The sequence below is a fragment of the Brachionichthys hirsutus genome, chromosome 17, assembly GCF_040956055.1.
Source record: "Brachionichthys hirsutus isolate HB-005 chromosome 17, CSIRO-AGI_Bhir_v1, whole genome shotgun sequence".
In the NCBI taxonomy this organism is placed as follows: domain Eukaryota; kingdom Metazoa; phylum Chordata; class Actinopteri; order Lophiiformes; family Brachionichthyidae; genus Brachionichthys; species Brachionichthys hirsutus.
In genome coordinates this window covers 6,883,896-6,898,225 of record NC_090913.1, presented here as the reverse complement: position 1 = coordinate 6,898,225, position 14,330 = coordinate 6,883,896, and the positions used below count along the sequence as shown (strand labels likewise).

The 14,330-nt window shown below is 40.5% G+C and overlaps 2 protein-coding genes across 2 annotated transcripts; one reads left to right on the top strand and one right to left on the bottom strand.

The window, feature by feature from the left end:
* Positions 1-118: 118 nt before the first annotated feature.
* Positions 119-4,910, bottom strand: LOC137906409 (ATP-dependent RNA helicase DDX39A). The gene is made up of 10 exons (XM_068750670.1): positions 4,850-4,910; positions 3,420-3,627; positions 3,184-3,311; positions 2,567-2,843; positions 2,369-2,487; positions 2,115-2,246; positions 1,890-1,999; positions 1,205-1,349; positions 769-916; positions 119-356 (listed from the first exon to the last, which is right to left on the bottom strand). The coding sequence occupies exons 2-10, from the start codon at positions 3,625-3,627 to the stop codon at positions 340-342; spliced, it is 1,284 nt and encodes a 427-aa protein (XP_068606771.1). The 5' UTR covers positions 4,850-4,910; the 3' UTR covers positions 119-339.
* Positions 4,911-5,535: 625 nt separating this feature from the next.
* Positions 5,536-13,463, top strand: cfap52 (cilia and flagella associated protein 52). The gene is made up of 14 exons (XM_068751388.1): positions 5,536-5,596; positions 5,750-5,949; positions 6,038-6,174; positions 6,504-6,632; positions 6,793-6,892; positions 7,088-7,204; positions 7,543-7,643; positions 7,810-7,980; positions 8,086-8,234; positions 8,467-8,612; positions 9,931-10,082; positions 10,684-10,786; positions 13,031-13,142; positions 13,282-13,463. Exons 1-14 carry the CDS (start codon positions 5,536-5,538, stop codon positions 13,461-13,463), a joined length of 1,860 nt encoding a protein of 619 aa, XP_068607489.1.
* Positions 13,464-14,330: the final 867 nt, after the last annotated feature.

Below are 14,330 nucleotides of genomic sequence, written 5' to 3'. Positions count from 1 at the left end.
TCAACTCAAGTGGAAAAAAAAGGATTGTGGAGAGCACGAGAGGTCAATCTAGTCACATATGTAAAATTAACATTCTATATACTTAATGTATAATAAAATCAAACAGCAACAATTAAGGTATAAAAACTTTTATTCCACCAACCAAGACAATATATTCATAGTTTTAACAAGGAAAACACTAAACACTCTGCAAAGATGGGACTAAAAAAAAGTTTTACCATTATGAATTAGCAAACATTTAACAAAGACTTTAAAATAAAAATTGAGGGAAAGGTTTGATCCTCGACCATAATGGAGCAACAAAAAGGGTTGCGCGTCACGTGGGAAGATGTTTCGGGCTCATCTGGACTGCTCAACTGAGAAAAAGAAAAGAACAGATGACATGATATACAGGGGTTCAGTTTTTATAAAGCATAGCAATGATTTGTCAAGCCAGACTTGATTCTCAACAAACTGAAATCTACACCAATATAATGAAGTGGGACTAGTATGTTGACTAGTTTCTTTTGAATACTACTTCTGTAATCTAATGCTAGATTTGTTTTGTGTCCCAACTGAGCTGGTTTTGCCTGATTCACTCATCTTCAATGTTTCTATAAAAGGCATTAGAGTAAAAGGCCATAAACACACCCTCTACATTCAGAGTGGCGATCATGTGAACGTGTTTTAAAAAATGGGTAATACGATTGCTTGCTATTAGTGTCCATACATTATATAAAATGTGTTAATGCAAGTGTGAGACAGCCATCGAGTAAAATCAGAACTTACTGTAGGAGGAGATGTCGATCTCCTCCGGCAGCTCTGCGACGTTAACCTCAAAGCGGTCTTGGACTTCATTCAGGATCTTGGCATCACTCTCATCTGACACAAAGGTGATGGCGAGGCCTTTGGTCCCAAACCTGCCAGCACGGGCCACCTAGAGGAACAGAAAATCAGGTCGAGGGTCAAATAAATCATTTCCTATAATAAAGACGAGGGCTTACAGTAAATGTCTATTCTGACTTTACGATTAGTTATTAGGATTGTAAATTATAAATCTGACATTAAAGCACCAAGTTGACAAGCCCACCTGTGTTACAGACGTAATTCATTAATAAATGTACATTTGTAAGTAGTGAAAGTGGCACGATGTGCTTTGCTTTGTCAAAGAAAAGTCCAAACATCTAATGCAAACAGGGAAATATCAAATTAAAATTGAACTGACTCGGTGAAGGTATGTGTCAGAATCCTCTGGCATGTCATAGTTGAAGACAATGTTGACGCGCTCAATGTCCATCCCTCGTCCAAACAGGTTGGTTGCAACCAGGATTCGCGCCTGGAAATCTTTAAACTGCTGGTACCGGGATAACCTGTTGAGCAATAACAACAAATAAAATGGGTTAGTATTTGTAAACACCTGCTACAAAGTACCGACTTTCCCACGCAAACCAGGCCGTGAAGTCCTCACTGCTCATTTATAATCGATGATGTCCAAGAACACAAATGCCCTCGCTACTGGGAAAAACTCTGTGATGGTGTGGATAGACAATAACCACCATCAAGATGAGCAAAACATTTAGTTCAAATTATAATAAAGATTATAATAATAATTATAATCTTTATAATTAATTAATATAATAATCAACTGCATTAAACTAATTATAGGATAATAACTTCGACAAAGCTTGTGTAAAATCTTGCTGAATTTGGCGGTTTTTGTGGGCGTGGATAAACCCTTAACAGTAATATACGTACAAATCGACAGGTAAGGTTAACCCTACCTTTGGCAGGTGCATAAAAACTTAAGCTTGTCTGTTTTATTTTTAATGATAACCTTATAAAAAATTAAGATATATTCAGTTTCAAAGTGCGAACAAAATAAGTCACAGCACAAAACGAGGAGGGCCTACCTTTCCTCCTGTGCCATGCCCCTGTGGATGGCGATGGCAGGGAAGTTCTGCTCCACCAGCAGCTGGGACAAAGCCACACAACGGTGCATGCTCTTAACAAAGATCACCACCTGAACAGGAAGTAAAATGATTATTTATTTATGCTGAAATGACAGAAATCAATGAAATAGACAGGCTAAAATTCACCTGAACATCTTCAAACAGAGGAATAAAGCCCATCTTTACCTGGTTGAACTCCAGCACATCGAGCAGGTCAAAGAGTTTTCTGTTCTTCTCGCTGTCCTTCAGCTTGCAGTAATACTGCTGCAAGCCATGGAGTGTCAGCTTGGTCTCATCGTCCACAAACACTTCCATGGGCTACACAGCAAGAGAGGAGTCAAAGATTACACTCATATTAGACACAATTTCAGATCACACCACAAGAAGAAAATAGGAAAAAGAAAATCACGTGTTGCAAATCCTGACGCATCTCTACTCACATCCTGCATGAACTTGCGGCAGACAGGGCGGATGTCCTTGCTCAGTGTTGCGCTGAACATCATAACCTGTTTCTCATGGGGTGTCAGCCTGAAGATTTCCTGTACGTCGCGCCTCATGTCTGTCAGAAAGCAATAAATACCGTCGTCACAACACGCGTGTTTCCTCCGCTCCTAAATATTTCCATTTCTTTGACTCACCAAGCTGCTCCAGCATCTTGTCGCACTCGTCGAGCACAAAGTGTTTGATGTTCTTCAGGTTGAGGGTCTTGTTGTGGATGAGTGCCAAGGTGCGTCCAGGAGTTCCTACAACAATGTGAGGGCAGTTCTTCTTCAGGACTTCCTCGTCCTTCTGGATGGCCAGACCGCCGAAGAACACGGACACCTTGACACTGGGCATGTACTTTGAGAAGCGCTCGTACTCTTTGCTGATCTGGAAGGCCAACTCTCGTGTGTGGCACATAACAAGGACAGACACCTGTGACACGTGGAGATAGAAATTTAGGGACATTGCTCAAGTCGTTGGGAAGGGAATTGTATTGTTGTAGTAATTCTTCTAAACCAGAGTTCAGTTTAGATGTTCATTTTTTTTGTCGTTGTCTTGTTTCATTGTTTAGGAATGTTCCGGTCAGGATTGGCTTTTATCAAATCAGTTAAAATTTGGAATACCTAAAACACCACAGACAAAAAAAATACCATTATAAAATCACTTCAAATACCTACGGTAAACATAAATAATGGGCACAAAACAGCCTGGTGTGGCTCTTAAATGTTAAGAAAATTATTTTGTCTGACATAACGTGCAATGACCAACTCACCTGGCCGTCCACAGGTTCAATCTGCTGCAGGGTGGCCAGAACAAACACTGCCGTTTTTCCCATACCAGACTTGGCCTGACAAAGGATGTCCATGCCGAGGATAGCTTGAGGAATGCACTCATGTTGCACTGAAAATGAAAAAACAAAAATTGTAAAAAATATTCAAAATCACCTTTTTATAAAATCAGAATGTGACATCAATGCAACGGCGACGGACACACGGAGCTGCTCTTCACCTTCTGAAGGATGCTCAAAGCCACAGTCGACAATGGCGCGGAGCAGCTCGGGCTTGAGGAGAAAGTCTCTGAATCCGGAGCTGTGGATGGATACGTAGGACCCCTTCACCTCCTTTTTGTTTGCTGGGGTGCCACTCTCCGGGGCCCCCTGGGGCTCCTCATCTTCCTCATAATCCAGAAGTTCATTATCAACATCGGTCTCAGCCATCTGTCGGAAAATGATTCAAATTTAGATCCCTAATCTTCTCCACGGCAAATAACAGACTTACGGTTCTCTTCAATAGAGACACGTTATGCATTCAAGTTGAACTGGGAGGCCGCCCCCCAGAGGTCGGACTTCCCGGAGTGGAAGCGCCAGTTATATTTGATTATAGTTTTAATTTGATTAACTCTTAGCTAGTTTGCGGCTGGTTAAATCAGACTCGCAACCATGAAGCTGACGTATGGACAAAGTATTACCCTGTTGGATGTTTGTACTGCAGTACTCAGAAAATGCATACCAAACATTTTCTCGGAGGCTTAAATCTTGATTCCCCCGGATTTATTCACTGAAACTTGCGCGGCTCGGATGTGACGTTATTCTCAGCACCGGCCGAGATAAACGGAACGCGCCACAAGGCCAGATGGTTAAAGATCGGCAAAACTCGAACTGCCATTTTGTCGATATTGGTATATTTCTGTCGTCCGTGATATAAATGCGTATAATCCGAATATTGAATTAAATGTTTAATAATTAGAATAACAAATATTCAAACGAGTTTGATGCTACCATCCGAAATAAAAACATTTATGTCCAGAACGGAACCAGCCGCTCTCCAAGTTATTGCAAATGGTAGCCATGTTAGCAGCCATGTTAAAGGCTCATTAGGCTAGCGCGTCTGTAGGCCGCAGTCGCGGTTCTCGTTAAAATTAGCGAGGAGGGGAAAACACGCGTTAAGATTATTCCAAAGTTTTGAACAGTCAATACGAAAACATTAATTTACCGATAACAGTGACGCCGACTGAAAAACAATCAACCAGGATGACATGGCATGGACAACGCACCCATAAAAACATGTCCTCCATTCAAACGGGCTAGTTAGCAAGCTAGCAGCTAATAGTTGGATGAAACTCGCCCTTTACTTCCGATAAACATTACAGCTTCGCCACAATCGTATAGAATGTCACGCAGTTTGATATACGGATATTTAAAGTCGAGAAATGTCCTGAAATTACAGAAATGCTCCTTATAATTATGTAGCTAAAAGTATCATTGAATCGCTAGCTCAAAGCTAATCTATTGTTAATGTGCATGGCACGTCCGCTGCAATAGCAAATCCCAAAGCGTCAATTTAGCTAGACCGACAGAATCTCAAACGATATCTACATTAATTTTAAATATATATTTTCACAATTTGGCATGAAAGGGTACAAATGCACTATATAAATACCTTAATGAAAAATTCGGTGTCCCGCCGGCGTCAATGAGCGTGTCGCGACGGTGTTCTTCTTCTTGGAGGTTGACCGGGAGTGTGCGAGTGCGTGCTTTTTTGCATTACTGCCTCCTGGTGGTCGTTGACTCAAGGGTCTGAGCTGCCAATTCGAAATCCGATTGGTCCATGAAGTGTTCCTGTATTTATTTTTTTGGCTTGTTTGTTTGTTTTTTGTTTGTTTGTAAACGTTTGACGTCACGTATATGTGTGAGCGAGAGTGAGAACGAGAAGGGGTCCGTATATCTTTTGATAATTATATTTTCATTTTAAAAACTAATTTTAGAACAACAAAATACGAGCAAGTATAGTTTAATTTATTTTATTTTATTAAATACCGTACAACCAACAATTCAAAACAATGCATTTTAGCAGAAGAAATACAGTGTGTCCCGCAGCTTTGATAGTGACTACTAAGAAAAGAAAACCCAAATTTCCAAACAAACCTGAAGGCAACAAAATCATTTCAGCGACCAATGACCATCAAAGCCGGAATGTTGCTAGGTTACGATAGTTTGGTTTTAGTCCACAGTGACTTTCAAGGCTGTTTGAGAAATTAAATGTCTGGCTGGCTTGTATGTCCAAAACGTTTAGTAAAAGGTTACTTTTAGTTTTTCAGAAGACAAATAGTAGATTTCTTTTTAACCATGTCTCTTGATTCCACTGAAATACCTCAGCTCGAAGTGGAGGCTGTTATTGGGTTCAGCGGTAAGTTTTTCTGCTTCATTTACATCTAGTATGTTCATTTATGCTCATATCACACATGGAGTGTAATTACAAGAGGTTTGGAATAATACATCTTTGTTGTATTTAAGGTTACGGGTCAATGTGAACATATTGGTTTATTCCTTTCTTCATCAGGACAGGTGTCTTCCGGCCTGTGGGTCCATCCAGACACAGAGTGCCTGATCTACCCTCTGGGACATACAGTCATCCTGAAGTCAATCAACGATGGCAAGCAGGGGTTCCTGCATGGACACACAAACAACGTGTCCTGCATTTCAGTGTCCAAAAGTGGATCATATATTGCCTCTGGACAGGTTGACTTTTTGGGATTTGAGGTAGTTTTACGTAAAAAATTAAAGAAAAAAATGTGTAATATATATTTTACTTATTGCACCATGAATAAATATATCCGTATTTTCTCAGGCTCAGGTAATTATCTGGAATTACGCACAGCGAACAATGTATGCCCAGCTGCTGCTTCATAAGGAAAAGGTAGCGGCTCTTGCCTTCTCGCCAAATGAAAAATACCTTGCGTCCCTTGGGGGTCAGCACGATGGCCGGTAAGCTTCTAGTGTAGCCGGTGAAGTAGAACGAAGATCTGGTCACGCATGAATAACCAGACTGTCATTTAGAAATCAAGAAAGCATACCTGATCATTTGAAAAAACAAAATAGTGAGGGAAACAATGTGATTTATTCTCATTTTAAAAAGATACTTCCCTCTGTGCCTTATCAGAGTTAGCAACATTTAAGGAATATAATAGTTTCCTATCATAAAAAAAAAAAGAAATTGTCACATTGTAGTTTTTTTTTTCCTTTTCTGTTAAGATAATTCGGCTTCACATCGTCTTTATTGTTGACTGCGGGAGTGTGTTTTGTGTGTCTTTTAGGATAGCGGTGTGGAACATTGAGACCAAACGGGCCATCTGCGAGAGCCCAGCTTCAGCTCACAGCGCCGGCCAATGCCTCACTGTGCAGTACTCAAACAAAAATGACAATATCTTCGTTTCCGCTGGGAAGTGAGTGAATTATGTCCGAGAAAATTTAAGCCTATTGCGACAACAACAAATTGTTCTTTAATTCTTAAACAGCGTGCTCACCTTCAAAATGTCTTGCTTTTGCATTCCTTATGAGTTCTCTGAGAGCATTTTGCAATAATTACTTTTTATTTTTTGGCAGTGAAACGTTGGTCGTCTGGAGGCTGGACCTCCTGACAGGGAGGATTGAGCCTAAGAAGTGCCAGATAGGCAAGCTGAGGAGGACCGTGAAATGTGTTGAGGTATGGTATACCACTTTGAGATTTATCTGAGTCTTTTAAACTTATTATGTAAATTGTAAAGCACCACTAAATGATTGCTGGTGCATGTGTGGAGATAAACAAGTAGTCTTCTCCACAAAATATGCTACGAAACACGATTATTTGACTTTAAATCTTCTTCAAACATCATGTTTGTGTCGTTATAACGTCACACAGATCGATCGGGATGATCAGTTCATTTTCTGCGGCACAACCAGCGGAGACATCCTTAAAATCAACCTGGAATCTGGGATTCTCAGTGCCTGTGGTCCAGTTAAAACAAAATTCAGCCTGGTAAGTCATTAAGACTCCTAATCTGTCCCTGTGAAATTCTATGAAGCTGTCGCCCACTCAGTGAACAGGCTCATGTCATGTATGTATTTTTTTTTTTTATGTGTCTGGAACATTGAATACTTCTCTTGTCATTCATGAAATCAGAGTCTTGCAGCTTCATCTATATTGCATCAGAGGTTTTAGTTGATTCCTCCATGAAGTACGTCAGGGACTAAACTTTAGATATACGGATCAGCAAGCATCAAGGAGCTAATATTTTTCAAATATGTTCCTTGGGCAAGAGCTTTTTATTATTTTAAACCTAATAATCTAATAATGCCCGTGTCCTTTCTGTGCAGGGTGCAAATGCCTTGAAAATACTGAGGTCTGGGAAACTGCTTGTTGGCTCAGGATGTGGCACATTAAAACTGTGCTCCCAAACTAATTTCAAGACCCTCAAGTGAGTGCTACAAATGTATTGATCAAATCACCCCCCCCCCCCCCCCCCCCCAAAAAAAAATCTTTTTTAGATTTGGTGATAATTAATGTTATCTAACTTTCACAGCATGTTGAAATAAATATGTACGGTGTTGCTCATTAATATTCTCCCCTTTCTTCTACACTAGGCAAGTTTCCCTGGAGAAGGGAGTGACCTCCATCGCTCTAATAGGAGAAGGTCATCAGTTCTTTGTTGGGACGGAGGCGGCTCAGATGTATCGCTTCAGCTTTGATGACTTCATAGCTGATCTCATTTCCACCAGCCACACCGGTGCTGTCAATGACGTAGATATAGCTTTGTGAGTGACAGACAAAGAGTTGAGGGATCTTTCGTAACAGGCAGTTACGTATGGCCACATTACATAGCTGAAATCTGTATTGCTATTTTCTTGTTTTTCTGACAGCGGATCATCTGAAATATTTGCAACCTGCTCTGGGGCGGACATCAGGGTGTGGTGCATAGACAGGCACAAAGAGCTGCTGCGCATCACCATACCCAACGTGACCTGCAACTGCCTGCACATCATGGCTGATGGACATGGCATCCTCAGCGGTGGGAAATAGAGATAATAAATACAAATGCAAAAAACAACAACACACTTATTACTGCAAATCATTATGTTCTGCTTCGCTGTTAGACATTAGTCACTCGAAATTGTGGATGAATGCTCCACAGTTATACTCATTTTGTCTTTAGTAACTTACTTCTTCATCAATCAGTCCATTTCACATACTGAATTAAAGTAATCCTTGTGTAACTGACTTGAAAGATTTCTGTCTTCTAGCATGGAGTGATAAAAAGATTCGCATGTTTGCGCCAGAAAGCGGCCGGCCCATGCTCATCATTGAAGATGCACACAGAATGAGTGTGACAGCCATCGCTGGCACCAGGAGCTGCAAAAGGATGGTCAGTGGATCGGGAGAGGGGCAGGTGAGTTTAAGAGAGAGATAAAACATAATTGTTAAAAAAAAAAAAAAAGGAACCTCATTTGAAGTTCAGAATCATAAACAAATATAAAATAAAGTGACAACATGAAATTATTCACAAACTCCTTGATAATGTCTTGGGCTTTAAAATATGTCGAAGGGTTTAAATACCGACTGAGATGCAAACAGATACATTTGCACTGAATGCACATAATTTATACGTGGCCTCCTGTGAAAGTTTTGTCAGGAAATATTATCTTTGTCAGGTCATTATTCTTGTAGTACCCATTTTGGCCACAAGAGGCTGAACTGGACCAAGTTCTAAGCAGATATTCTTTGTTCCACGTGAGTTAGTTAGTTAGTTGTTATAATTAATTTATCTTGAAAAGAAAATACAAATAAAAAAACTTATGATGTAGAAATCTCAAACTCCTGAAAGGCCAAGTGGATCAAATATGATTAAAGGGTTAAGTATACTTTCTAGTCAATGACTTTATAAACCATCATGGTACCATTAAACAGCCACCAAATAACTGAACACGCTGATGAACACCAACAAAGCTGGGACTGCCTCATGACCTACAAAGCCTGCCTTCTGGAGCAGATGTTCCATTTACGATGTGAAGATGGAGACACGCTGGTCTGGAAGAGAGGAAGATCCATCTTTATAACTGAAGCAGGAAGTAAAGGAAACAATGTTGCAGGAGAATCATGGAGCCCTTTGAACCGTTTGATCTTCACTACTGGAAACAAAGTAACTAAATGAACTGAGTTACTCTACATTATAGATACTTTCATAGGGTAGAGTAGTAGGACACACACACACTGTTAAACCAGCTTCAGGTTAAATTGACCCCAGAGGAACGCCAATATGTGCAACATGTGTTCAGCACATTGAAACGAGAAAAGGACTCGGAAAGCGCAGACTTCCACCAAGCACCCCAGTCTCCCCATATTGTGACTTACACCTAAAATAATGGCCCTACATTTATTTTATCTGTATTTTTACATTTTGTAACCATGAAATTATAACTTTAGCAATTGAATTCACATTATCATTATTAGTTTAGAGAGCTGTTTGTGCATTTCTCTGCAGTTCATTCTCTGTCCAGTGGAAAAAGATGTAAGGATGAAAATGTGTACTGGTGCACTGTATTACAAGTGCAGCCTCAACAGTCGTTTCCTTCTTAGAAATTCTTTTGAACTTTTGAGAAGAAATGTTCAATTTGTAGAGAAAATTGAAACATAAAAATGACTTTATTACATTTAGGACAATGAGATTGCCCCTCAGGTGTGAGTTGGTTTTAATTCGCCTGTTGCAGGTGCATTTTTGGGAGCTGAAACCTGGTGGCCATCGACTACTGAAGGCCACTCGTGGCCACGCAGCCACTATCACCTGTATTAAAATCAAGAGTGATGACAAAGACTGTGTTTCTGCCTCCTCTGATGGGACCTGCATCATCTGGGACTTAAAGTGAGTATTTTGCCTAGGACATGCATTTAGTATGCGTACTCTCTGAAGCTTTATTCTCATAGAAAAGGCATACATTGCTCTTCTGGGATTTTCTTTTTGTTTTGAGCAACGATAAGTAATGTAGTGTAAATGCAGGTGATACGCACAGCCTCAAAGCAGAGAGGGATGCATTCCTAGAGACAAAGAAATGATGGAGTTCATCGCTGTCCTGTTGGTGCAGTAGGAAATCAAATGAGTTAATTATTCTGTGATTAGATTAGAAAGCTTTAAGCACTCTGATGTGTCATGGTGCTCATGTTTTCACTGTCTCTCCTCTTCTACGTCTCTACATTAAAGAATTCCAGTCTGTGTTCATCAAGAACTGCATGGATTTCCTGTTTTGAATTGTGAACAAGCTGATGCATGAAAAGAACATTAGTCAGAAGGGTGCCTTTAATGAACTGAGCTCAATACAACATCCAGCCATGCAGACAATATATATATATATATATATATATATTGTTGCGCTGGGGTGTGAGCATCGAGCATGCTTTAGTTATATGTTCATGCAAAGTGTCACATTAAAATCTTCTTCTCTGCTTTTTATGCTTTCCTGCTATAGACACTTTGTGAGTCTTCAAACTCTGAATGCCAACACACAAGTTCGCACAGTTTGCTACCACCCAGAGGAATACCACATCGTCACCGGTGGTAATGACAGGAAGGTGTGTTATGGACCATTTATATTTTTATCTCACTAATCATTGCAGAGGAATTCATTTTGAAATGTTTTCAGGTTTGCGTTTTTGAACTTAAGGTTTGCTTGACCTGTATTCCAATGGGTATATCCCATTACTGTGTGACTCATACATGTTTGACCTTCTCATTAATATCGGTGTATGAATTGACAGCAAGAGGAGGTAAAACGCCGCGGTCATGCCTCACAGAAAAAAAAAACAAGAATTCTTACAATCCCTCAGGGTGCAAAGAAACTGCGACTCAGCAATCCTAATCTAGATGTCTCATCATGCTGTTCATGTTACTAGAATATTCAAGTGTACATGAGAGGAAAGCCTGGTTCTGTGGCAAGTCCAGTCAAATCATACACAATCACACACACACACACCATTGAATGTACATAGATTTGTTTGAAAGCCCGTTGTCTGCTTTGATTTTTGAGCAGACAATATGTGATGTCGCGCTCTGATCACCAGGCTGTGATTTTGTGAGTGATTTTTTTTTTTTTAATGAACTCTGCATCACAAGGCCACAAGTTCAGAGATGGGTAATCGTTTCCTTAATTGTGCATGCCATCCACACCCTTTTTACTCGACCACACAAGCTGCTGTCTCCTCCCGAATACTGAGAGGCAGGGACAAGTTGTGCTGATTAGCAGAGAGAGGGAGGGAGCGTGAGATGAGGTAGATGAGGGGAGTGCTGTGGCATCCGTGCCTTCCTGCGGATCTGCATGCCATCCAACCCTAAGCGTCAGCCAGATCCACCATCTGCTCTTCCCAGGACACAGGCACTCTGTTAGAGAGAACAAATACCAACACACTCCGCTCTCTCTCGCTCTCTCTCTCTTTTTCAACCCTTCATCACATCCCAGCATGACTGTGAGTAAATTCACACAAAGGTAGCCAGTGAAATTAGAGTATGAGTAACTTGACAGAGAAAGGTCAAGAGACACTGGAGTGGAGGATCAGGCAGGAATTTTGTATCAATAAGAAGTGGGTGATGTATTATGCTTTTTTCTTTAAAAACTAAAACACTTTTTACCTGAACTTGCAAACAGAGATACGGAGAGAGACACTGAACCTTCGATGGGAATTTATAGAGAATGGCCCAGGCCCCAGAAGATGGCTATACTGATCAAATCAACCTGGCCTATCACTGACAGTCTCTAACCTAACATGCAATCAAGTTGGCCATATAAATAACAAGAAAGGACAATCATGCTCTTTGATTCTGCGATATTTCTACCATTTGCACTATAAATAACTGCAGCTCACAATGGCCTTTTGTGAGACTTGAAGCTTTGACAGCTGCAAAGCTCCAGGGATCTCATTTAGATCAGCAAACACAGTTTCAATAGATTTGTATTTCTGAGCCAGTAGTAGGGTATTTGTTAAGTACAAGTCTCAGGTACTTTTAACTTTCGAGTATTTCCATTTTATGATGTAATTTTATGCTTCTAGCGAACTACTTCTGAATATCTGAAATATATTGTGCATATTAATTGACATGAAATGTTCACATCGTCCCTTCCGGTTCGCTGTAAACTGTTGTGATTTTTTGTGACCGGAACGATTAAGTCTGTCTGTTGGGTTTGGTGTCCAGCGGGAGTCAAAAGCAAGCACAAAGTGGGTGAGTTGCAGTACAAGGTTTATTGTACAGAATGGAGCTGATGGGGGCAGAGACTATAGGCAGATGGTGGAGTGTGGCGGTGAGTTAGTGGACCATCGTGGCGTGTGCATCAACCTGGCACCAATGATCTTTGCACAGGAAACGCATGTTTGAGAAAGCACAAGGAAAAACATCACAGGGAGATGAAATCTGGGCTCAGATCAAAAGATTTTACTCTGTTACTGCAGGCAGAACATGAGAGATCTGCAACGGGTCTATTCTTCTACTGAGGCTGATGGGGGTTGTAGTCTGGTGTGACACAAGGAGAGACACAAGGGAGAAACGGAGGCTACAAGGCTAAATCCATGACAGTTTCTTTATGGGTTCAGAAAATGGCATTTTTCTGCTTGCAAATTAACACTTCAACACATTTACTCTAAATTGTTTTGCAATGAAGCAGAAGCTTATGAAAAGATAAACGTTTTAGAAATCTGTGGTTTTCATGGGACGGTAATGTTACAAGCGAGAAGGTCTTATAGAGTTTGATGTGTTGCTGGGATAACTGTATGCTTCATGTATAAAATCTGCAACTCCCGTTTCTATGTGCTTCCGTCTCGCTGCAGATCACATACTGGGGGGCGTACGACGGCTCTACCATCAGAAAGCTGGAGGGCTCACAGACTGGGTCCATCAATTGCGTGTACATCGCTCAGGATGGCAAACACTTTGTGACAGGTAAATGAGCGTTTACACGTCTGTTACATGTCACGTTGTTGCTGCGCTCCTTTAACTGATATCAATGCAATTATGTGTGGGTCCACACAGCCCACGCTCCCATTTACTGTCAAGGCTATTGACATATTTTTCGTGACAGGGGGAGAAGACAAGCTGGTGAAGGTGTGGGACTACAATGAAGGTGTGGTGACCCATTTAGGAATGCCTCAAAGTGGAAGTATCACTAGCATCAAGCTCTGCGCCAACAACAGGACCCTGATCAGCGCCGGTGCAGACGGAGCCATTTACCGATGGAAGTTCCCGCACCCTTCTTCGTCTTAATGTGGCACGAGGAGCATGCAAGGCAGGAGATACGATCTGCTCAGACTAGTATTTGTCAAGATGAAACGGTCTCCTGGATTTTATTTTAGCAGATTAACCAAATGATCTAATTAGACTACAGCAAGACATGTGCGGTGCATGCCTATTATGCATAAAACTATAGGTTAACCATGTTGCTAACGTGTGTAATACTGAAATAAATGTATTCACAAATATTCCTATATTTCTGCATTTATACATTTGCCAGTATAGTTTCCGTTTCAGCAGCAGCACGTTCTATAGCACAGCAGATATTCCAGAAAAAGAAACTGTTTTGAGGAATGTCTGTGCCTCAGCAGACCTCTATGACAAACACAGCATTATTCTTTTGTGTGGAGACAGGCTCCGGGGCTATTTATAGGCTGCTCTTCATGTATAAATGCTGGTGTGTTGTACAAAAATATATTTTAACAGCAAGATGAAGCAAAAGTCGACTCTCAGTAGTTAATATTATGGATCCATCTTAGCACTAGAAAGTAGAGGTTCTTAGTCACACTTGTGGTCAGTCAGACAGCAGGAATAGAAATGCACTGCAGACAGCAGCATTATCATGTTACCTTGAGAGAAGGACCATGAGATTTTATAAATATGAACATACGGAGATCATGCATTTATAAATCAAGTATATCATCAAGTTAGAAACTATATTTTATTAGTCTTTCTGCTTCCTCTAGTCAACAATAAACAACAATACAGTTGTCATTTGTTCACAGCGAGTCAAAAAGTATAAAATGAGAAAATCCAAACCTAATTTAGGTAGTCAATGCTTTTAAACTTCTACATGCACTTTAAATTATTTGATTATATGTTTTAGTCCCTATTATTATT